This window comes from Ixodes scapularis, unplaced genomic scaffold (genome assembly GCF_016920785.2).
Source record: "Ixodes scapularis isolate PalLabHiFi unplaced genomic scaffold, ASM1692078v2 PGA_scaffold1__304_contigs__length_218370807, whole genome shotgun sequence".
Classification (NCBI taxonomy): Eukaryota; Metazoa; Arthropoda; class Arachnida; order Ixodida; family Ixodidae; genus Ixodes; species Ixodes scapularis.
Genome location: NW_024609846.1, coordinates 100,514,568 through 100,539,190, shown reverse-complemented (window position 1 = coordinate 100,539,190; position 24,623 = coordinate 100,514,568). Strand labels below are relative to the sequence as shown.

General features: G+C 46.1%; 1 protein-coding gene across 1 annotated transcript in view; it reads left to right on the top strand.

Annotated features, from left to right (window-relative positions):
* Positions 1 to 18,326, top strand: part of LOC121835786 (piezo-type mechanosensitive ion channel component 1-like) — a 57,980-nt gene extending 39,654 nt beyond the window's left edge. The window contains exons 8-10 of the mRNA XM_042290283.1: positions 4,837 to 5,017; positions 13,662 to 13,787; positions 18,123 to 18,326. Of these exons, the coding sequence (XP_042146217.1) occupies positions 4,837 to 5,017; positions 13,662 to 13,787; positions 18,123 to 18,326 (511 nt within the window). The remainder of the gene's footprint in view (positions 1 to 4,836; positions 5,018 to 13,661; positions 13,788 to 18,122) is intronic.
* The last annotated feature ends 6,297 nt before the right edge of the window (positions 18,327 to 24,623 follow it).

Genomic DNA, 24,623 nt, shown 5'->3' with positions numbered 1-24,623 from the left:
GGTGGGGTAGCTAAAGAAATCTATCGCATTAAAAGTGTTTGCCTGTTGAAAAAATGTACTTGGGCTAGGATGTATTGCATAATATAAAAATTAAAACAAACAAAAAAAATAGAAGAAAATGAAAAGGAAGTTTTGCGCGTTGTTTCTCCGCCGCGCGAAGTGGTTCTTACAAGATTTGATTGTCGGAGTAAGAAGCGGTGCTTTTGGCTTTTGAACTCTGAAGGTAACGCATACCTAATCTAAAATGCACCAACATATATCTTGATTCTCCACATAAAGAGGGGAATTAGTAATGCTCCGCTAGGAGCAAAACGAGCATGGAGCTGTAGACTCGACAAACGAAAAGTAGAAGCCGAAAGTTCGCGGAACGCGCGGACTGGACTTTGGTGACAAAGGCGCTGCGTCATCATCGCGAGTCGCGTTCCGTAAACTTCGTCGCGTTCCGTAAACTTCGGCCCCAACTTTGTGTTTGTGTTTGGAGAGCCTAAAGCCCCTGTAATTGTACGTTGTTTCTTCTCTACCTGCAGAATGTTCTTTTCTTTTTCTTTTTTTTTTCATCGACAGCTGTTTACCTTGTAGTTGCACAGTTACACGGACGCCGCATGCCTGTCTAAGCTGGCGCGAGAAAAGCACGGTGTCAAGGCTGGTTCACACACAGCCCCGTTTTTTTTTAAATCACGAAAACTTACGTGCAAGTCACCGTCTGGCATCTGTCTGGCACTTGACATTCGAGACACGAATGTTTCGGTAACTTATAAGAGTAGTTACCAGGCCTATGGGTAGGGGGCTCTGCCTTACCCGCCGCCCTTGGATGGCTTCAGTTTGGTTGGTTTCCGTTTCAGCGAGCTCGTCGCTGTGTTGGTGTGTTATCTCCTTTTCGCTTAATTTTGTGGTAGAGATATGTTAGTTGTAGCACACAACCAATGAAACAGCGGTACTCAGTCACTCTAAAGCTACGTAGTGATTTCGAGTAAAAACTAATAACTTTTTTTACAAACACCTTATTGTGAATCTGGTCACGTTCGTCGTTAATTTCGACATTTTTGTTAAAGTCATAGTTAAATATCAGATCGACAACCTGGATAAATAATGTGCTAAGTTGCAAAAAAAACACAAAAAAAGAAACATATGAACTTGCTGCTTTTTTTTTTCTTTCGCGGACACCAATTTTTTTAGACTTTAGCAGGCTTGAAACGACTCCCATATTGTGACGCAGATAATCTAAAAAGAAGTGATATTGCCTCGGCTTGTTTTCTTTAAAGTAATTAAGTACTCGAGAAATATTTCGGTAGTTCATTCTGGGCCGTGGAGGAAATCGGCCCTCCCATCCGCCAGAGTATTAACAGCATTTGACAAACCTCGCCAAGTAAGAAATAACTTATTTGTTATACCTACATTTGCTTACGGCGAGCTCAGGATATAAGTGTCAAGCCCGCAAAGTGAAGTATGACATTTATCTCTTATGAAAATTGACCAGTGAAGCTAAATGGCGCAAGACAAGTGACCGTCCAGAAGATGCCAGTCATTACTTCATGGACCTGTATAGAGAAATCTTTATTGTTTCTTTGTTTATAATCGATTGTTTGTAAATTTACAAAGACAGTCAGTCCAAATGTGCTTTGTAGAATTCGGCATCACCAACCGCTGAAAGTAAATCCCTACCTGCAATCGACAACAACATTGCACTAGAATAATTTCCATACAAACGACCTTTTTTTTTTGCGTTACAAGGGTTTTAGGCACTCTCAATTTGTCTGTGAGTCTTTTTTACTCGAAAGGTCCCTACTTTTGTGTTCAAATGAATTAATTTGATTAAATTTAGATATGCGAAGAAAATAATTCAAGCTCCTGAATGATTGTAGACATGTGACCGAGCAGTCTGTAGTTTTCTCTTTTTTTAATTTATAGATAAACCGATTTAGCTAATGTTTCTGTCGCAAAAATGACAAACATCTAACGCATTTAGGCGTAATATTATAAACAAACAAATCACCTGATGGTGAGGTTACCATCATTCCGAGCATCAGATAAAATGAAAGTGAAACATTCGTCGCGTATACCTTATATATACTATGTATAATCAAAAGCAACTGTTTTCAATTTCTTATAAAGGCAAAGCACGATGCTTCCAAGAAGAACACATAGTGGCTTCATGCGATGATTATTCCTGAGCCAACCTAAGTTGTCATAAAAAATTGGCCGTTGAACCCTCGTGCTGTCCTAGAGTCCCCTACATACTCAATCTGCATCAGTACTGACTCATGCGCCCCCTCCAATTTTCGCACACACATGTGTCCGGCCTGCCGGCGTGAAAATAGTCAAAACTTTTCGTAAAATTAACTGCAGAAGTTGAGACGTTTGTCTGTCCCCTTTTCTTCCTCCTTCACGAGTTTTCGTTTTTCAAACCACAGTCTCAGGTTTCAATCATCATGTATAACTTACACCAGCTCGCCTGCACCTTAACCATTTTTTCATGTACATAATATTAGAATGCAGTAAGGCAGAAAATATAAGCTTTAGATGACGCTTTATAGAGTAAGGCAACAGACGTGATGAGCAACAGGAATCTTCGCCAAGGTGTGGAGAAGAGAGCGGAGCGACGCGTTGAAGCCACCTTATGGCGGCCGCGTCGTGTGACTCCAAGATGGCAGCGCCCATGCGACGGAGAGTGAAAAGGTCTATAGACGCTTTGCAGCAGCTGTGCATGGTCGCCGCCATAACTGACATTCAGTTTTTGTTTCCTCTTATTTCGTTTATTTCACTTCATCATTTTCATAGCAGGCCAGGTTATTACCACATTAGATTCGACTGGGTCCTTTTCTAAAGCACCAGCCTTTGTAGAGGATCGTCAACTACCGTTTCAGTTGCTCGGCATCTCGGTAAGACAAGAGAAGGTCAGCAATGGCGGCTGTAATTTGGCGCGTGTGTAAAGCATCTATACGTAACGCACAAGAACACTGTTGTGTGAACCAGCCGACAACGTTAGCTGGAATCACCGAGAAACGATTAAGAGGTACAAGTAATCCCGTGTAAAGAAACGTTTTTTTGTCTTTTTTTAAAATTTATAGTGCGAGAAAAAGCATGTGAACAAAAGTGTGGCGTCATTGCTCTGCTTGGTCACCTATAAAATGCTTTGACTGGCACCCGCAATATAAGTGTCCACGTCCCTTCGACTAAAGTGTGTTATTCTTTCTGCCGTCTTTGTCCAAAAACCAACGCGTTCCCCAGTTTATGTGATCATAATAGCGTGCCTGAATATAGTCATGCCAGTGCCAAGCGCGAGTAGGCGGTAGCAATTGAAAAACTCAGAGGTGAGGTGTATCGAGCTGCTTCTAAAACCACACAAAAAAAAAGAAAATGTTCCGACTTCAGGGCAACATAGACGTCGCACCACATGCTTTTTAAGCTTCTCCTTTCAAAGTGGATACCGGTTCTCAGTTTGTTGTTTCAGCTTGCGCTTTCTAAGACTGTAAAAAAGTTAATGCAAAGAAATGAAAAGTATCTGACAATAAAACGCATCAAAAAATGCCTCTTAAAAAAACTGCAAGATTTGCAATTTAAAAAGAAAATTGATTTGACAAGAAAGCTTTGCACGTACTTTCTGCATGCGAGGTGGTCAAGGCGCTGCTAAACAAAGCAAGGCAAAAAATAGAAGCGTTTCTCAAGGAACGTAAGAATACATGAAAGCACGATGTCATCTTTTTAACCAATGCACTCTATACTCTTTTTCTTGTACCACTTCATGACTCCGTTGCTCTTCTTTTGCCGCCTGAACACATGTTTCCGCGTTTCCATTTTTTCCGACGGCCTCACCGACAGTTGCCTCCTGCCACTTGCAGGGAATAAGCATGCGAACGAAAATCATAAGCATTTAATTTTCTGACCAATGAAACACTTGTCAGTGGCATATGGACCTGAATGCGTCAATATAAGCGATATCGTATGCGCAGTTTCGTCCCTTTCATGCTGAAAATGCTTTATTTTTCCCGGATACATATTTCTTTAACTCCCTACACAAGTGACCGACACAGTAAAGATCTACATATTCGCTTCTCTTCATCAGACGTGAAGTAGTTAGAGCAAAGTGGGCTCGCTTTACAAGAAAATTAACATTTATGGCAGAAAGGCTCGGATTTCCGCTTGTGTTTCAGGGAGGTGTTGCAGAATAAATAAGTAAGTAAATAAATAAATGAATAGATAACGGTGCAAAGTTACTTCGTTTTTTCACTTTTCTATGTTAGAGCTTAACACAGCTAAAACAAAATCACCTTCCTCTCCTCACGTGAATAAGACAGTAACAAACAGTACAACAAGACAACTACATAAAAATCCAGCGGTCAAAAAGTCCCGCGATCAGCCCACAGAACCACTTCACGCTCGGCGTTGCTCTTGATAAGTGTTGCCAGATGAGTTGCTATCAGTGTTAGGGACAAAAGATCTCCATGTCCAATATATTCCGCATAAAAGAAGACAAAAATCGATATATATTTTTGACGTAGTCAGGAGGGGCTATTACTATAAAAAACACAATTGAAAAAAAAAAAAGTGTCGTTATTTGATTTTGGATATAATACTCCTCATCTTGAACACCCAGACTTCGAAACCAAAAGTAAACAACACGCACACAGTGGACAAGAAAAACACATAGTGGACGACACACACACACATTGAGAGCTGTGCGTGTGCTGTCCACTTTTTTGTTCCTAAGTCTCGGGTGTTCAAGATGTTGAAAGTTCACCGAGTCTTTTGCATATTTCCTGACATTCTTATAATACGCACTTCTTTTCATTTGGCCTCAACGAATGCCCCCAAAACGCGTATTCTTTTGTGCTTCAGGTTAATCGGATTGAGCCCTCTGCGCGTGGCTCCTTGCACCGGAGACGATTCTGCGCTTTCGGACTTCCGGCTCCTGGTGTTCAGGCGGCTTCACTGGACCCTCTACCTGAGCCCGCTGGCCGTGCTGGGCTTCTACTTTGTCGTAGCTACGGTGACGCGCTATCAGCTGCTACAGAAAACGGTGAATTGAACGAGTCACCTAACCGGAAAACCAACTAACATGAACGTTTCAACCAATAATATACGTAACGTTGTTTTTTCTTAAGCTTATACAGGTCTGCAAGTCTGGTCTCAGGGCGCCGCCATCTTTCTTTCTCAGTTGGGTGCGCTTGGGCGCGGCCATAATTTGATTACGACGTCTTAGCAACGGTTGCTAATCAGATTATGACGCGTCCAAGTGCACCCCAACCAAGCAAGATGGCGGCGCCCTGAAGCCGGACTTGCAAACGTGTTCCTCGAAAAATATAGATACTGTAGATTTTTAGTGTCATTTTTCATGGAACCTGTGCATGGAAGGGTGTTGGGTTCATTCTTTCCGGGCCGCATAGAATACGATGGCGCCATTGAAGCGTCGTAGCCGATATCATATGATATCAGTTGCTTAACGATTACTCGAATTTGTCTTCGCAGTCAAAGATTAGTACATAAAAACTATAAAATATCTGTAAATTTGAAGGAAGAACTTCAGAATTCATGCTACAAATACGTACTTGAAGAGAATATGGAATCTATAAATTAAATTTTGGGCTGAGATAAATGATTTTATATTGGCATATTACTGAACGCCTATCGTTCAGTGGACCAAAAGAAAGAAAGTAAAAAGCCTGTTTCTCGCTGGGGAAAGTAGAAAATATAGCGGATTATGTCTTGCCGGCTTTCCTTCGAAAGCTTTTCGCTTTTCCACTGTGATGCATCCGTGGCGCCCAAGCACGTCAGTGGAACCCAGCTTATGCATTGGACACGAGCAATGCGTCTCTCGGACGTATGCGCTCGTCAACAATCAATCCGTTGAAAATTTGGATTCGCGTTCGCGGTCCATGAGTGTTGTGAGGGCTCTTGCCATCACTTTCAAATTACAAGTTCCATGGTGTGCTTAAGAAGCAGCGCGGAAGCTCGGTGTCCGCATCCGGTGCCCGAGGGCCTCATGACCACGTGATTTCTCATTTCGACTTTGAGTTGAAAAAATAAAGCTAAGGAGGCGGAAGCGAAAAATCACCTCGTGGTCCCTTTTATTAGAGAGTTTCAGTAGATCGTTCCGATACCTCCGATATTCCCGATAACGATATGCGATAACGATACAATCCATGTTCAAAGGCGGCGGCGGAGAATCAGTTCTCGGAGTCGGAGTCGTCGGAACGATCTACTAAGACTCGATATTATTTGGACACGTACGTTGGCATAGAAACGTGACAACAGTGAAAGTAATAAAAGTACAAAGCCGGTTTGGTTAAAAAAGTGAAAGCCGTATACAACTCCCTGTAACACCGAATTAGAGCGCAGCTCTTGAGGAGGAGGAGGGAAGGGTACTGGGGGGGGGGGTGAAGTGACCTTGGGGGGTCACGTGACCTTGGGGGTCACGTGACGATGCCGATGATGTCATCAGTGACGATGACGATGCGGACTCCGATGACGTCATCAGCGATGATGACGATGACGATGCGGATGTCGGTGACGTCATCAGTGACGTCACTGATGACGTCATCCGTGATGATGACGATGACGATGCGGATGCCGGTGAGGTCATCAGTGACGTCACTGATGACGTCATCAGTGATGCTGACGATGCGGATGCCTGTGAGGTCATCAGTGACGTCACTGATGACGTCATCAGTGATGATGACGATGCGGATGCCGGTGACGTCATCAGTGACGATAACGTCATCGGAAAGGTCACGTGACCTCGGCGGGGGTCACGTGACCCAGGGGTGCTCACGTGACCTCGGGGGATGTCACGTGACCTCGGGGGGGGGGGGGTCACGTGACCTCGGGGGGTCACGTGACTTTGGGTGTCACGTGACCCTGGGGGTCACGTGACCCTGGGGAGTGGTCACGCGACCTCTGGGGGTCACGTGACCTTGGGATGACCTTGGGGGTCACGTGATCTTGGGATGATCTTGGGGGGTCGCGTGACCTTGGGGTGACCTTGGTTACGCCGACGCCGCTCAAGCCGGGAACGGGCCCCTAAGAGCTGCGCTCTAAAACGTCACGCTAAAAGCACTCAAAAGAAAGGAAAAAGGGGGGGGGGGGGGTGCAGCACAACACATACTTTTAGCGTATCGATCTCTCTGTCTTGCTTTCCATTTATGATTCCTTCATTTTCACCGACTTTTAAACTGAGTCGTCAGAATAGCTCAAGTCATTTTAGAGCGCAGCTCTTAGGGGCCCGTTCCCGGCTTGAGCGGCGTCGCCGTCGCCGTCGGCGTCGGCGTAACCAAGGTCACCCCAAGGTCACATGACCCCCAAGGTCATCCCAAGGTCACGTGACCCCCAAGGTCACCCCAAGGTCACGTGACCCCTCCCCAGAGGTCACGTGACCCCTCCCCAGGGTCACGTGACCCCCAAGTCACGTGACCCCCCGAGGTCACGTGACCCTCGCAGGTCACGTGACACCCCCGAGGTCACGTGACCCCCCAAAGTCACGTGACACCCCTCGAGGTCACGTGACCCCCCTGAGCTCACGTGACCCCCGAGGTCACGTGACCCACCCTGAGGTCACGTGACCACCCCCAGGATCACGTGACCCCCCCGCCGAGGTCACCTGACCTCCCAGATGACGTCATCGGCATCCGCATGGTCATCGTCATCATCACTGATGACGTCATCAGTGACGTCACTGATGACCTCACCGGCATCCACATCGTCATCGTCATCATAACTGATGACGTCACCAGTGACGTCACTGATGACGTCAACGGCATCCACATCGTCATTGTCATCATCACGGATGACGTCATCAGTGACGTCACTGATGACGTCACCGACATCCGCATCGTCATCGTCATCATCGCTGATGACGTCATCGGAGTCCGCATCGTCAACGTCACTGATGACGTCATCAGTGACGTCACTAATGACATCATCGGCATCGTCACGCGACCCCTCAAGGTCACGTGACCCCCCAGGTCACTTCACCCCCCCCCCCAGTACCCTTCCCTCCTCCTCCTCAAGAGCTGCGCTCTAATTCGGCGTTACAGGGAGTTGTAAACGGCTTTCACTTTTCTTTTAGATACCACCCAACCACTTTTTTTTATTTTGTACCAATTTCTGGGCTTAAAAATGTGCCCTGTTCATTCGATAACTTCGTACAACGATCATAATAGGACCATATCCTTGTTGGGAATGCTGTTCTATTACCCCTGCAAAAATGATCAATGAGTTTCAATTGAGTTTCTGATGTATTCCCAGAGTCAATTAAACCTCAACATAAACTCAACGTCCAGTGAGTTTGGTCATAAGAAATTCAATATCGATTCTATTGAATTTATACATTAGGATTGCAATTGGGTTTTGTCATGAAGAACTCAGTATATATTCTTGTGAATTTACTCATTAAGAATGCAATTGAGTTTGCTCATTTAGAATTCAATATTCAATCATTTGAATTGGCTTATTAAGGATGCAATTGTGTTTGCTTATTATAAACTCAATATATACTCATTTAAATTTACTCATTAGATATGCAAACGAGTTTTATCATCAAGAACTCAATGTCAATTATTTTGAACTTACTTATTCCATCTGCAAATGATTTTCATTATTAAGAGCTCAATATTGAATATTTTAAGTTTAATCATTACATATATAAATGAGTTTTGTCATTCATTATTTTGAGCTTATTCACTGGACATGCACTTGAGTTTTTCTACTTGACTGACAGTTCTTTGTCTCCTCATTCAAACAAGTTTTTGTCATTGAGTAGTTTACATCAGCTGGTTTGCGCCCTTTGCTGTTGAGGAACCCAGCAAGGGCACAGCTGCAAGTAACCATGAGTACAGTTATGACTCTAGGAAAATTCGCTCAGATTCATTAGTGCAAGAAATGAAATAAAAAACTCTTGACACCTTCGAGAGCTTAGCACGCATTATAATAACTCTAAGGTCACTGGCAAGGCGAGAACCACAGGGTTGGGTTTCACTTGTCTTCCCCCTTCAAGCTTGAGTCTCCCTTAAAAACGCTTCAACATCTCGAGCGCATCAAGCGCGCTCGTGCTGTCAAAACATGGTGGAAGGCATGTAGCGCGTGCCGAAGGCCGGGTGTTTTAAAGACACGCCATGCCATTTGCACTCTGTCAGTGATTATAGCGACTACATTAAGCCTGTTCTACTAGTCACTTCGTAAAGAAAAGAAGTAATAAAATATTTTAAAGCGAGGAACTACCGTGCCTCGTCTTCTGCGGGATGGTGCTATGCAGAGAAGCGATAACATACCTGCTACACTCTAGAAAAAAGCCCGTGCGTCTACTTTCCCGCACAACACTTGGAGAGCCAATCACCGTAACTTAGAGAGGCAACTCAGCAAATGACGATGCCGAAACATACGTTTAGACCAAAAAACGCAATCTGAGTTGTAACTTTAAGCAATGCAAGCGTGGCGTTTTGCATTGATTAATGTCGCAACTCAAGACTGCGTTTTTTAGTCTAAACATGTTTTGGCATCGTCATTCGCTGAGCTGCCTCCGTAAGTTGCGGTGATTGGCTCTCCGAGTGCTGTGCGGGAAACTAGACGCACGGGCTGTTTTTAGAGTGAGAAATCGCTTTTGTTGATTTAGCGACTGCACCGAACGATTATTGGTTGCACCAATGATTTTTTTTTATTAAGCGATAGTGTCCAATGATGTCGAAACATTGTTTATCATTTATCAGACTTCCGAGGTGGGAATACGATACTGATGACCTGAATAAAAACTGTGGTGGCAACCGGCCAAATGAATACTTTTCATATACTATAGTTAGGGTTCGGAGTTTTCGGTTTAAACCGATAAAAACCGATAAAAGTACGCCGAATTCATTTTTGGAAATTCGGTTTTAACCGAAAAAGGTCAGTTTTTGGGTTCGTCATTTTTTATTAAAACCGATAAAAGTACGTCGAATCAATTTTCTAAAATTCAGTTTTAACCGGAAAAGGTCACTTTGACCTTCCAGTCGTATACCGCAGAGCCGTGGCGAAAACGTGGAACGACAGTAAGGAGTTTTCGTAGATCGTTTTCGCCGTCCCGCAAGGCCCTCCGCAACCCGCTACGATAGGGGGAACTGCACAGTCAAGGCTGTCGACACGCAGGCGCAGTAGCAACTTCTTCGTTGCGGAACGCTTAGCGGAGGGGGCAACGCGGTCTACGAAAACTCCCTAGTGTCTATCGAAACGTGTCCGAATGTATGGGATACACGGATGCCATCTCGACGTTTTGGTTTAATGTGCGCATCACCGATCAGAACGTGAAGTCCGAAATGCCCCATAACTTCGCCATGTACGAGCGTGTTTTCGAACTCGTTGTAAGGAAGACTAACTTGATGCAAGCTCTGCATGCTGTGTTGAGGTTCACAAAATCGCACCGTCTCTCTTTTGGCGGTCACAACTGGTTGATTGGCCGAGTTTGGCTCAGGCAGTGCTTCCTCTCCTCAGCCTGCCAGTGTCAAGTATTAGTGTTGAGAGGGCATTCTCGAAGCTCAGGGCCATAACAACAGGAAAGAAAGAGTGCGGTTCAACGAGGAGGACCTGGGAACGTACATCTGGGTGTTAGAGTGACCACCTTCCTGCTAGCGAAATGCGGGACACAAAGCCCGCCCCCCCCCCCCCCCTTCCTTTCCACCCTTTGTCAGGAAATTTATTAACACAGTTCTATCTGTTCGGCTTTCAGGATGCCGTGGTAGAGGACATTTTTTAACATGCACACCACAAACCGAGGCTATGTGAACGGATTTAATATCCTGTGCTGCTTATACACCTGCTAATTGTATTCAATCAAGCAATAAGGTCACATAATTTTCACTCCCAGTGATATAAATTTTTATGCCAAATGTGTTTGTAAATGTGTCGAAGTTGAAAACATAAACATCGACTCTAGCAGAACTCAATGCATCAAATGGGAATAATAGTATACCTTTTTTGGGGTATTGTTTTCTGTCAGCGCTTACCTTTATCGTCATGGTCCTACACAAATTTTTGACATTATGTTCTTTTTCGACCGTCGTGAGTTGCAGGCTTTTTGCCTTGTGTGGCTGCCTTCACTAAAAAAAAAATCCGCAGTAACCCTTTCGCATTGAAACAACGATTTGAAAATAATTACCATATTTTATATTAACACTTTTAGTGAGCAATTTTTTTTTTACAATATTTTGTTACTAAGGGAGAGGCACAACGGAGCATGCGCGTCGGCTATCCTGCAAGAACGACAGTCGCTTCCCGCAATGCTTGGATAGAAAAATGGCGTACCATTGCGATTTACACGATTACCAGCGAGCTCCGCGCTTCCCCGTGCCCCGCTGTTCGGTAGCACCATGAGTTGCAGAGTGAATTTTACTACAGTGTGGAATGCGGGACATTTTGAAGATTTGAGATTTTTTTGCAGGACGCGGGACACGAGCCCTCATTGCGGGACGATCCCGCGAGTCGAGGGACGGGTGGTCACCCTACTGGGTGTACTTATAAGATAACGTAATCCTGATGTATAGAAGGTGAAGTTCTATGTTTTTCGGGCATAGGCTTCATATCTGACTTGTTCGTGCTTCTCAGGTTTTTCCTTGTTTCTTTTAAAGCTGCACACATTTGCCAAATAAAGTGTACATTTCTTTTTCAATGTACCTGTGCCGTTATTCTTTGAGTGATCACAAATATCAGAGCTACAAGGATCATCCGATCCGGTGTCCGTTGGTGTTTATTTTATTATTCACCGAAAAAAGCCGATAAACTTTTGTGCGCATAAATATACGCCGAAAAAAACCGAAAATTTAATTTTAAAATAAACACCGAAAAAAGTACGCCGAATTTCGAAAAAATAGAAACCGAAAACGCAGAACCCTAACTATAGTGTATATAAGGCACGTCAAGGCGAGTGCGAGTAGTGTGTTGTGAGTGTTATATGATTGTGTTCGTTTCCTTCATGGGCTTAGTTTCCTCCATGTTCCATGCTTTAAGGCAGTGGTTCTCAAATGGGGGTCCGCGAAAGCATTCTTGGGGTCCGCAAAGCCCTGCAAGAAAAGTTGTATTTTATCCAATTGAAAAGAAACGTTCCGATTTTTGGGTGAGTTTTCTCGTGTGTATGTTAACGAGAGAAGTGTACTTCACACCCAGCCCTTAGTTATATTCACTTATTAAATCATTATCATAATTGACCTATATAGCTTTCCCTTCCCCTCACCGTGAACTGGGTCCTCCATCATCTCCGCCGCTCCACAAGGGGTCCGCGAGACATTAATGGTTTGAGAACCACTGCTTTAAGGAATTATAAGATGAAAATTCCCAACAAGGTGCAGGATTTTTTAAATGCAGTTGCAAACAATTATATTGAATTAGCTGCAAAAATTCTATTGAAACTCAATTGCAAAAATTCCGTTGAAACACAAATGCAAACATTTTATTGAAATGTTATTGTCAAAAATTCTGTAGAAATCAATTGCTAAAAAATTTATTACGGTACAACTCGGTGGCCAATATCTGGTGGAGGTTCAGTAGTAGCTCATGAGAAAAAAACTATTGAGTTTCAGTCAAGACCCGACGCGGTGTATTGAGCGGATCCTTTACAATTTCAATTGAAACTCGCTTATTTTTTTAGTCAGGGTAATTACCATGGATGAGCGCTCAAGAAACCGTGACAAAAACAATTTAGAAAATTCGTCAAAGGGGTACGGAAACAAAATTCCAGCGCTCATTTTTAAACTTTAATGTGTTGCAAGTTGCAGCATAATCTCGAAGATACCAGTCTTTCGTTTAAAGGCAGAAGAAAACGAATTTTAAAGCTAATTAAACGATCTTTCAATGTGCACCTGGTGGATGCATGTGGAGCCTATTTGGGAGGTGATCTAGCAACGTTGGGGAACTTGCTACGTAGTCATGACGTAGCAAGATCCATCGGAGCAGCACCGGAATTCAACATTTTCCTTCAAAGCTTTCCTCAACTCACAAATCGCGCATTGTACCAAACCCTCGTTTGTGCACCCGGGAAACAGCCATTTTCCCCCTAGAAGATTAGCCGGTCGCTCAAAATTTGGACAAAAGTTACTTTCAAGTTTCCTCACGCTGACACCACCACAACGTTCGCTGACAACGCCACCAAGGACAAAGCTCATAACCACGCTACCCTTGCTACGTCACGAATGCGGGTAACCTTTTTTTCTGTTTTTGATTGCACCGGATATCCCATGACGTATCGCGCTCTCCGTTCGCTTCTCTTCGAGCGCAGTGGCGTATCAACTTGTTTTTGACTTAGGGGGGCAAACCAGACCCCCCACCCCAGGACCGGTGGGCGGTGCTCTTGGTATCCCTTGGGCGCCCCCGGCCAGTGTTTGCCCTGCCCAGTGGCGGCTGTTTACTCTGAGGACTGGGGGGGCAAGCGCCCTCCTTGCCCCCCCCGGTTGGTACGCCCATGTTCGAGCGCTTGCTCGAGTGCACCGTTTGGAACGAAAAATATAGCCAGTCGTTCAAAATACAGACGTGCGATTATCATTTACGATTATTATTCGTCGTGCTTGACTCATTTCCGAACGAAATTTAAATATTTCAATTTTTCTTTCCGTACCCCTTTAAGGGGTCGTGCAATTCCGAGAGAACGTGTCACACCGTAGAACTTCCTTTATTAATATAATGACAGCACATTGCATTTTCTTTTTCAGGGTCTTCAATTTCCGTCTTTAGGATCAGTGACATCCATGTTGCCCCACTGCACCAGGACTGACAGCAGGCGAGCCATGCGCAGGCTCTCCACCCTTCCGGACCGCCGACGCCTCCTCGACAACAATGTAGCGTGCCTTTATTGTTCGTAGATCCTTTCAGAAATTCAGTGCCATCAAGGGGCTTAAACATCAACCTGAATTCTTTCGCAACTCAGTGGCAATAGAGGTCTAGTACTTCATCGGGTGCTGTCGCTTTCGAGCGTCATCAGCAGACGAGCGTGCCGACTTGAAACTTGCCGCCGAATTCACAAATCTCACTCCACTTCTCAAGGAAGGCGGGAGGGCCGGCGCTGGCCAATCGCAAAGATGGAATTCGCATTCCGTTTCACATTAACACACTTTGTGATGCAAGTAGTCTAAACGTTTCTAAAAAAATACCCCAGCCTCCTGACCATCGACAGGATAATCACAAACGTTGCAAATTTCTACCGGTGTTCATTTAAACGGTTTGTGTAATGTTACGGTCGAACAGTTTTAACGGGCTCTGCAGCAGACCCTGATGCCTGCGCGTACGTAGCAGGGACAACCAACACCACCTAGACCACCTCCGTGTGACGGTTGCCACGTTGAAATATGACATATAGGGGACGACAAAATTGAAGTAAATAGTTTAAGCATAACTACAAATAAAAAATGTAGTCGAGAAAAAAAGCATAACTATTTGCACGAATATCGTGAACTCTAGCGCCTTCCAATCGGCATATATATAGAGAGCAGAAGTGTTGTAAGTTGTTTGAGTTTGTATGATGACACGGTGAACAGAACAGCGCACAAAAAGACAAGGGCAAAGAAAAGGAACATAAAAGAACAGAGAAAAAGAAAAGGAACAGCGCTCCTATGTTGTGCATGTTACTTTTCTCTGTCCTTGTCTCTTTGTGCGCTGTTCTGTTCACCATGGCATATATAGAATTTTTATATTTTCTTCCCCCCACTTCGGCAGCGTTAGAGTTCAACCAGCACGAGAAACGCCGGACGTGGCGTGTCTATCGCTTCAGAGTCCATTAGATTGCGGTGTTAGCCGATAAAGGTTCTACGTCAGCTACTGAGGAGGACCAGCGCTTGGCACGTAGTGGAAAAGAGTGCTACGTCAGCGTTTGGCTCGAACCCGCGTTCAATCAGTCGGAACCCGAATCTCAGCTGAACGCTGACACAGCGCATCGTGTCCAATATGGGACCCGCGTTGACTGTCACGTGGAAAAGTCAACACTACGGCTTCTGACTCCCTCTTATGGTTTCCGTTCGTGACGTCACGACCAGGATTTGCCTCGCCGTGACGTTATGGGTCGCAAATCTTGACCACCAGTGGCGTCACTTGGGTTAGCCGCACTAGCGGCGGTGGCCCGCCGCAACCCCCTGTCTAGAGGAGGGGGGAGGGGGGAGGACGAAGGGGCTGGAGCGGTCCCTTCCCCCTCCCCCCCTGCTCTAGTGACGCCACCGTCACTTATCATCAGCTGGGAACTACAAGTTCGGTGTGTAAAAATAACGCTGGAAACTTGGAATCGTCGCATTCTTTAACCAGCATCGTCGCGGTTGACACTCTGGCATTGCGCTGATTCCCGTCGATGAAATAAAAATGAATTCGTCTAAAGACGCCACAGTGAGCGTCTTGCCAGTTGCGAGTTGCGACCCCCGTCACGCTAATTCTTCGTTTCACATTCAAGGCCGACCAACGAGCAGAAAGGAGCAAAGTCTCTCTCAATGCCCCCTTTCCATTCGGGAAAGAGAGAGACCCTCCCCCTTTCTGCGGGGAGTAACTCACAGCGCTCGGAGACAACCAGAGACCCGCTCCTGTGAGGCGAGAAGGGAGGATGCAAGAGAGAAACAGAGAAGGAACCCGGGAACCGTCTTGTGTTGCTCAATGAAAGAAGTCCTGTTTCCGTCCCCGTCCTCGATGTTTTAAGGCCCGTTCACACGCTTACAACCGGGTACGACCGAGAGAGCAAGACCTGTTGAAACTTCTTAAGATTTCTTAGGACGAGAGGACACACTGGCACGGTGGCGCCATCTATGCGGTGACCCTGGAACTCCATTTCACAAGAGCGAAAATGTTGCGGGATTTCCGAAATCATATATGCGTAACACCTATGAGAAAGGCCCGTTTATAACGTTGACAAAAGATTTTCGAGCCGAGAAAGAAAGGATAATGTGCGAGGGGAATAGAAAATATGCGGGACCGCCAAGCTTACACTGCTACCCAATAGATGGCACTAGTGTTGCCTCTCGTCATAAGAGATATTAGAGGTTCCAAGGCACTCGGATCTAAGAGGTCGCAAGTGTGTGAACAGGCGTTTATCCTTTCAAGTAGTATTCGTATTTAGTCACCAGCACGCTCGTTTTCAATTATTGCGATGCTCGAGGTCGGCCTTTGCGTCCGACCGCAGCCACGACGGATGGAGACAACCTAGCCCTTTGTTGCATAGTGGCCACTACAGTGAACAAAGTTATTTAATTTTTAAATAAAGTGCCAGGCCGCGTAATACCGAATGGACAGCCGCATGTAAGAACTGTTTGCACTTCAAAAGTATAGAGGCAAAATCTACAATGTTCGTCCGTTGCAAAAAATAACGACCTATTAACAATAAATCTTAAACCGGTCATGAAAAAGTTAATTTTTTTGCTGCTTTCATGCTCGACCAGAGCTATGAGCAGTCCGACTACCTTGAATCAGATAGAAAAACAGATTATTGGAACTTTATCATTATGTATTCAATAATAAATAGAAATGATCTTCGCGCAAAGCATTTGTTTTTATATTCTTGTAAAGGACATCCGCCCAACACTTCACTTCCGCTATAGCTGTAGTACGGGAGCGACGGGAGCAGACGCCTTCACTTTTGGGGCGTTTTGGTGCAGTTTGTTGTCGTATGTCGTGTCGGTGTCGAGTGGGGCGGCGGGGCTTGGGAGTTTGTGACCGGTGTTATTCGTGATCACTGGTGTGGCGCTGATGCGTCTTTTTTTTTTTTTTTACACCGCCACCACCCCGAACTTCGAAGATTCACTGGCCCGTAGCACTGTATTATGCGACTATTTAAAAACGCAATGAAAATACATGGGTTGATTCTGTTTGCGAAAATAGTTGTGTTATTACAAAAAAGTGACATGATCCGGTGATGACGTTAGTGTTAAAGCGCTATAGTTATCTTCTGCATTGTTTCGGGGCACGATAATTGGTGTTGATTTGGTCCCGACAGTACAAAACGTTGTTTCACTGTAGCATCATACGACCTTTTCAACATAGAGAAACATGTTTTTTGTTACAAAACTAAGTATCATTGGAATCAATGTCCTAATTAAAGACGTTCTGCCGTCAGGAAGTGATGATATCTTAGAGAGCGAGGATGATTACATCGATTATGCCATAGAGGATGATCAAGGCAGGTGTGATGATAGCTTCGAAGACACCAGTCAAAGTGATGAAAGTGATGATGAGGATCGCGAGAACGAAAACCCAAGCTCCGTCTACAAGAAAAAGACGTCGAGTTCAAAAGGAAAAGCCAAAGTTATGGTCATGGGACGAAAGGGATCTGTACGCCCAGTGCATGCTGTCCACTGTAGTGGACGTTCTGTAATAAATAAACTACATTCCTGAAAGCTAAGACAAAAAAAAATACTGGGTTTCAGCTCAATACCAATGGTTGCGAAAACGCAAAATTTTATTATTTGCATGGAGAGTTTTAAAGTATGCAACAAAGGGCTAGAAGCGCAAAAAGTGCATCGTCACGACGCTCGCTGTCTTTGTGCGTCTGTAATCGTCGGCTAAACCACTTACTTCCAGTGAATGAGCCGTGATCCTGCGCTTTCCTTTTCTGTGCCTGATTGGTCTAGCTAGTGATAGAGTTGGCGACATGGTAAAAGTAAAACGGAAGCTCCCTCTTTCCCCTCTAGTGAGCGAACGCCGGAGAGAAAAGGTGACCTCTTATCCAGCTTTCGCTCTGCTAAGGGGCATGGAACAAGCCCGCTTCGCCCAGGTGCGGGCACCGCGCGTGCGCACAAACCAAATTCGGGAGGAGTGAAGCTCCTGTTCATGCGGAGTACCGACAGCAGCGCCACCTCAGTGGCGTGACGTCAGTGAGTCGAGTTGGTCTATAGCTGCCAAATAGCACACGCAGAAAGACGACGAGCTCCGGGACGACTTTTGGCGCTGCTCGATTCGCTCCGTCCCAACGTGACTTAGACTGCATGCATGCGGTTAACGTGAAATGTTTAAAACATAGGTGGTGTTGAGACAACTTGACGGCTCCTGTCGAGTTTCTCGGCTGGCTGTTTACGGCGGAAGCGCCTGAAAATGTAAGAACGTGGGGTGGGCAGAGTGTCGCGGTTCGAACAGTTTGTGTAGATCTTCAGGCTTCGGTTTTACTTCGTCACTGCTGAGTGTCGCAACGGCAATTGTTCGTCTTATAGTTTCCGCAGGGTGGTCATGGGAGTCGGGCTCTCACGAGCGGGCCGCCGAACAGCGCCGAAGGTTCGGGCCCTTCCGAAGTGGAAGTGACTGGCAGCAGCACGCGGCCGATGGCCGCCCCGAACACCAACGCCGCCACGTTGCCGGCTGGCGGTGCCCGCCACCTTACCTTCGTACTTATTCTGCAGGCAAGGTCTCGGGTATAGAGGCACTATACATGTTTATAAGTCCGGCCTCAGGGCGCCGCCATCTTGCTCAATTGGGGTGCGCTTGGACTCGTCATAATTAGATTAGGAACCCTGGCTAAGGCGTCTTAATCGGATTATGGCCGCGCCCAAGCGCACCCCAACTGAACAAGATGGTGGCGCCGTGAGGCCGGGCTTGCAAACATGTACAGAATAGACCCTTTTCCATCTTGAATGTCGTCACTTTCAGTAGGGGCGAAAACACAGTTTTGCACATAGAGCATAGTTGTAAACCCGAGACTGGGGATACGGACAAGGGACAAAACACAGAACGCAACGCCAATAGAATAGATATATGGGACCATTCTCGATTTGCCTCCCATATTTTTTTAAAACTATTTTGAGGATGAAATGCTTCATTATTTTTTCTTCACCCATACTGGATATGTCTACCAGGCGGCCGGGAACGGCAGATTAAACGAATGCAGTGCACGCGAAGGCAACGCAAGCGGCAGTTATGAATCCTAACAATCGCCAACGAGCGCCGCGTCAGCGGTCGGAGTGCACTCAGATCGAATCACGCGCTTTGTAAGCATTTGCGACTGCCATTGTTGTTCGACGGACTTTGAAAAGGGTCCATTGCGCCCGCTCTGCGCTAAGCACCAAAATGGCGGCGCCGACAAGAAAATCGGGGAACGGAGTGCCGATTCTCTCATGGAATACGTTTTCATTAGGGGTGTAAGAAATATTGACCGGTGTACTGGTAAACATGAATGGATTCATTATTTGTTAATCAACGCAACGAATCCCTCAAGCACTGTGATAGAATCACGATACTTGAAAGTTTCTAATGACAGTTTCAGTTTTTAGAGTGAGAGCGAAAAAGAGAAGAAATAAGCATTTGTCTCTCTACTTGTACCACCAGACTGTATAACAAGTTTAAACCAATTAAAATAGGCGAATAGGGCCAAAATACCGCCAATAGGTGATAATTTTATAAAGAAGCCAATTTGAAACAAAATAACAGGCGAGACAGCGAAATCTCAGATGGGAAACAGGCATTAAGGAAGATCAACGGGTTTTTACTTTATGTAATATTTTATATATATTTTTTTAAGAAGTTTCCCTGGATTGTTGTTTCCTCGTGTTGCTGACGACGCAGAGAGGAGCCAGCTGGGACGTGAGAAATAGCAACAATCGAAGGATAAGAGGATGAAGAAGTTGTTGGTACAATATTTGTTACGACCTAGAGTTTTAGGGGTGTTTAATTTAGTGAAATTTAGACTTTGTTATTAGCAGCAAATATTATGGTGCGGGGTTAAGGTTAAGAAGTGCATTATTGACCGTGTTGTAAAGGTTGGTTTAGTTTCACTTTCAAGAACTGCTGGTAGAATGTTTTAACAATAAAACTATGATGACTTTTTTTATGGTTTCTGGGAAAGTAAACAGATTATTTGTAGTGAACTAAAATGACAAAGGTTGTTTTGTTATATCTGGGATTAAGGGTCCCAATATATAGGAAATTAACAAGATGTGTGTTCATATTTACAGGATTTATATACACTAATGCCTTCGTTTCCTAAGCTATTTACCTAAAATTTCTAATTTCTAATGACAGACACTTTAGTGAAATGATTACATTAGGCTAATGCAGGCACAGTATATACAGACCCTTTTTCCCAAGGTACACCGAGCAACACTCGCGGCCGCCATATTTTGGGCGTCGCTTCGTGCGCCGAGCGTGTGATTGGACCTGCGAGTTCACACCTAGTGCTGTCGCAGCATTCGCGTCGAATAGATTTGTACCCGAGTACGCACCAAAAGCTGACGTAGTACTCGTGGAGTGCGTGTGCTCGAAGTGCGTGCCCTAAATATGGGGGCCTCGGCGGAGCTGCAGGCCCTGCAATTTTGCTCTAGATCAATCTGTACGTTAATATAATATTTCTAAGCAATTGGGAAGCAGATCCAACGTTGCACCCCCAGTGGCTAAATTGAGAACTACACCAATGGGGACAACAACATAGATTAATTGTTTGTGGCTCATGTGCAATCAGTGAAGCCGAACGCGGACGCAGCAAAAAATTGGGCACGAGTCATGGGCAATCTTTGCCTCGCACTCAATCTAGAAATAGGAGGCAAAGAATCCAGTGCATGTGCCTTGTGTTGTAAACGCGAAACTTTGGGGAAAACAAGCTGAACGTAGAGCCCCCTATAGTTCGATCTTCTTACCAATAGCTCTTATAATCTATGCTCAAGCGATCCTATGAAACGGTTTTGATGGTGTTCACGGAATGTTTTCTTCGCAAATGGTACCTTGATATTTATAAGTGTGGATTAGGGTTTCTCTCCACGCGCCTCCTGCAGTGATGAAAAAAAAAAAAAAAAAAAAAAACGCGAGAGAAAATTGAAACCGCGTTGGTCTTCCCAGTTCGCGCCTAGAACAAAGGCGAGTTGTTGGTCTCGTATCCTGGCGCCGGTCTATGCCGGAAACGTTCATAAAACCCACGCTCCTGGAGATTGCTTGTGTCTCATTCATGATCCGCATCGCGAGCTTACTGCGTCCGCAGGCCAGCAGAGCACGCCGTAAACTCAGTAACACTAGAGTAACGGTACATGCTCCGCTTTTCGGAGCAGAGTCCAGCAATGGTGTTTTCAGGGTGGCCACGTTGGATCCAAGGCCGCGCTGCGGGAAGCGACCGTCGCTTCTGCAAGAGCCCCGGATGCGCGAGCTACGCGATCGTCCTCCGTGTCGCTTTCTTCCCAGACTTTGAAAACTGTTTTAAAACATCGCTCGCGTTATAAACCAACGCGATTATACTGTATTCAGTGGCTACCCATAATGCTGAATAATCAAGGAACCTTCCAGTTAGTTCGTTTTTAGTGTAAGATGTATAATTCGCAAACGCCAAGCAGGCGTTTGTTTCGGGCGGCAAACGCCGCCCGAAACTCGGCGCCTGGCTTTCTTGCACGAAGTTCGGATCCAGATCGGTGTACATGACCGCTTCTCCGCCAATACGGAGTTGGCGGCAAAAGGAAAAGGAACGCGATGCTCTGGCTCTGCGAGCAGAGCCTATGCAGTTACTCTAGCACCTAAAAGCAATACACGTCAGGAACTTTGTTCTGGAACTAAGCGACCACACGCTAGAGAAGAGAGCCACTGCTAGGTGCAACATGTAACTAGACATTGTTTACGACACTGATGCAGGGATGCCGTCTGCTGACGAGGGGCAGTTATATGCTGACCCTGATAGTCATGATGGCCTGGAGCATCACCTACCATTCGTGGCTCACGTTCGTGCTGCTCATCTGGTCCTGCGTGCTCTGGATGATGCCCAGGTTAGATACGGTTCTTACCTCCTGGGTGTTCATTTTCCTCTGATAAGCGTATGCGGAGGGCAAGTTCTTGCGCATGGGGTAGCGGTGACATCAGAACGCCGAGCCCTGATTGGCTGATCGCGACCCCCTATCTGAGCGTCGTCTGCTCCTTTGCATGTCGTCTGCTCGTAACGTCGTCTGCGTCTGTCTTACCTTTCCTGCGACTTTCGGAAGTGCAGGTCTTTACGAGCGAGCTCGACTTCGCCTTTCAGAGAGGGCAGACGAAATAACTCGAGCGGTACGTTGCTTTTGCCTAACAACTAGCAAACGCGCATCAAGGAGAGAAGTCAAAGGACTCACTGGCGAAATGTCCCCAGGCGCCGAGGTTTGTTTCCTAAGAACCAAGAGTGAGGGTGGTTAGTGTCCTCAAGTTCCCTCCCAAATACTTTTTCCCACCGTTCATGTGCGGCGAGACTCCTCACTCTTTAACGGCGTCGGCGGGTTGGCGCGGTTGGCGCAGTTAACGTCGTCTGCTTTACGCCTGCTAGTCAAAGCGATGGCTGCTTTACCTTTTTTGCATCTGTCGGAGATTCACCGCTTTTTCACCGGCGAGAACGCGGCCTTCGAAAAAGGCGAAAGGAAATATTTTGAAGGATACGCCCTTTCTTTTGAGGTGAAGGATTTCACTCTAGTTGCGAATGTCGAGGCGTCGTTTAAGAATTGTAGCTACGCGGTAAAGACGACGCTCTCCGATAAAGGTAACATTTTAGAGAGTCACTGTGAGTGCCCTCGCGGGGCCGCAAAGTGCAGCCACAGGGTGGCTACCGCACTTTACGCGGCTCTAAATGGACTGTCCAATACGGACCTTCCACAGCAGTGGCTGCAACGCCCCAAGAGCAGCATGCCGCGGCAGGTCGCTCGCTCAGGTAAGAAGCAAACACCATGTTCATCGCTATGTTAAAACGTCTAGCTGCACAAGTTTCGTGAATGGTACCTCGCGTTTAATGAGTTATTCAAAGATAATCAGCTAAAGACGGATGACAGCCGATGTAGTGACTGTAAATAAACAATTGCGGCTGTGCGATCGGTACTGTGAGCACATCATAGCCCAAAAGTGCTCGATCGCTGCTTGTTGTCACAACCTTCTCGCTCGAATAAAAGGCTGTTGTCAGTTAGCGTATTGGGGTATGTATACTTGTGGCGTAAACCCAAGTGGCAAAAGTTTGAAAACCTGTGCTAATCTGTGGTAGAGAATCCGAGCAAGATCGATCGAGCTACCCGAGCGCCGTCGAACGTATCGCGGAAGTTATGTCGTAGACTCGTTGACACCAAGAAGTAATTATTGTTGTAATGCAATTGAAGGCAAAGGTGCAAGCGAGCTGTACAAGATTGACAAAAATAATCCCGGGGAAGGGGAACGAGAGGGACAAAGGACAAACACAAATCTTTTTCGAAGGCCGCGTTCTCGCCTGTGAAAAAGCGGTGAATCTCCGACAGACGCAGGAAAGGTAAAGCAGCCATCGCTTTGACTAGCAGACGTAAAGCAGACGACGTTAACTGCACCAACCCGCCGAGGAGTCTCGCCGCACACGAAAGGAGGGAAAAACTTTTTGGGAGGGCACTTGCGGACACTAACCACCCTCACTCTCGGTTCTTAGCAAACAAACCTCGGCGCCTCGGGACACCTCGCCGGTGAGTCCTTTGACTTCTCTCCTTGATGCGCGTCTGCTAGTTAGACAGAAACAACGTACCGCTCGAGTTACTCCGGCAGAAACGTCGAAGAATAAATCGTCCGTTGTTGCTGTTTGTCTGCCCTCTCTGAAAGGCCAAGTCGAGCTCGCTCGTAAAGACCTGCGCTTCCGAAAGTCGCAGGAAAGGTAAGACAGACGCAGACGACGTTGCGAGCAGACGACGTTGTAAAGGAGCAGACGACGCTCAGATAGGGGGGCGCGATCAGCCAATCCGGGCTCGGCGTTCTGACGTCACCGCTACCCCCTGCGCAAGAAGCAGACGAACTTGCCCTCCGCATAGCCTTCCGAACGTAGTTTGAAATACAACGTGTATTGCGAAAAACATACGAACGCGACGTCAAAACTTTGCTGTTGACTTCCTTCCATAGATCTATTTCATACCGTCTTCAACGGAGCTCAGCATGTTCTTTCGTCATCTGAAACATTTCTTTTCCATCCTGTTTCTGTGTTACATGCATGCGTTTTTGTTTTTTTTCTATGCTCTGCATGCACGTTATATGTCCTGCTTTGTATGCGACTCTTTAGCAATTGAGCTCAACGCAACCGTAAAGTTCCCTCCATTGACGACCTCCCGTCTTTTGCAGTAGTCATCTTCATAATGAGCTCGCACCACTTCTTCTGAAATTCTTTCGAAAACGCACGTAACCCATGAATGCTATACTCGCGGGCCACTTTCTATGATATATGAAGTCAAAGATATATGGCCCCACGGGCGATCGCGCAACTTGACCGCCGATCAAAGCTGAGCACGCGCCTTTTTCATTTCTTCTGGCATGCCATTTAAAAAGTTTAAAGACCGACACGCGGGCTTGACGTCACGGAGCTGCGGCGGCGCTGCGATCGCGCCGGAACCGGTGGTGTGGGCAGAATGGCGCACGCTTCGCATGGGCGTCATAGCATTTCAGCATGCCGCGAAGCTGTGTTGCCGTTAATTGCATCGAAAGGTACAAAAAAGAAGTAGCGGAGTGAGTTTCCCCAAGTTCCCGGCGAACTCTGTAAAGCGCAGAAGGTGGATAATATCCGTGGATCGAAAAGAATGGTCTCCTCGCGCGTGAACGACAGTTTGTGTGGCAAGCACTTTCTTTAAGGCAAGTACGGCTTCTATTTTAATCTTCGTCCCGAGACTTGCTTATGTGCAGGGAAACCGTCGTATGATCGAGACCACCCGGATTTTGTTCCCACGGTGCTCGCGCAGAAACCAAGCGCTCGTCGGAGGCTCGCTACGCCCGTGCTACCAAGCAGAAGGGGATCG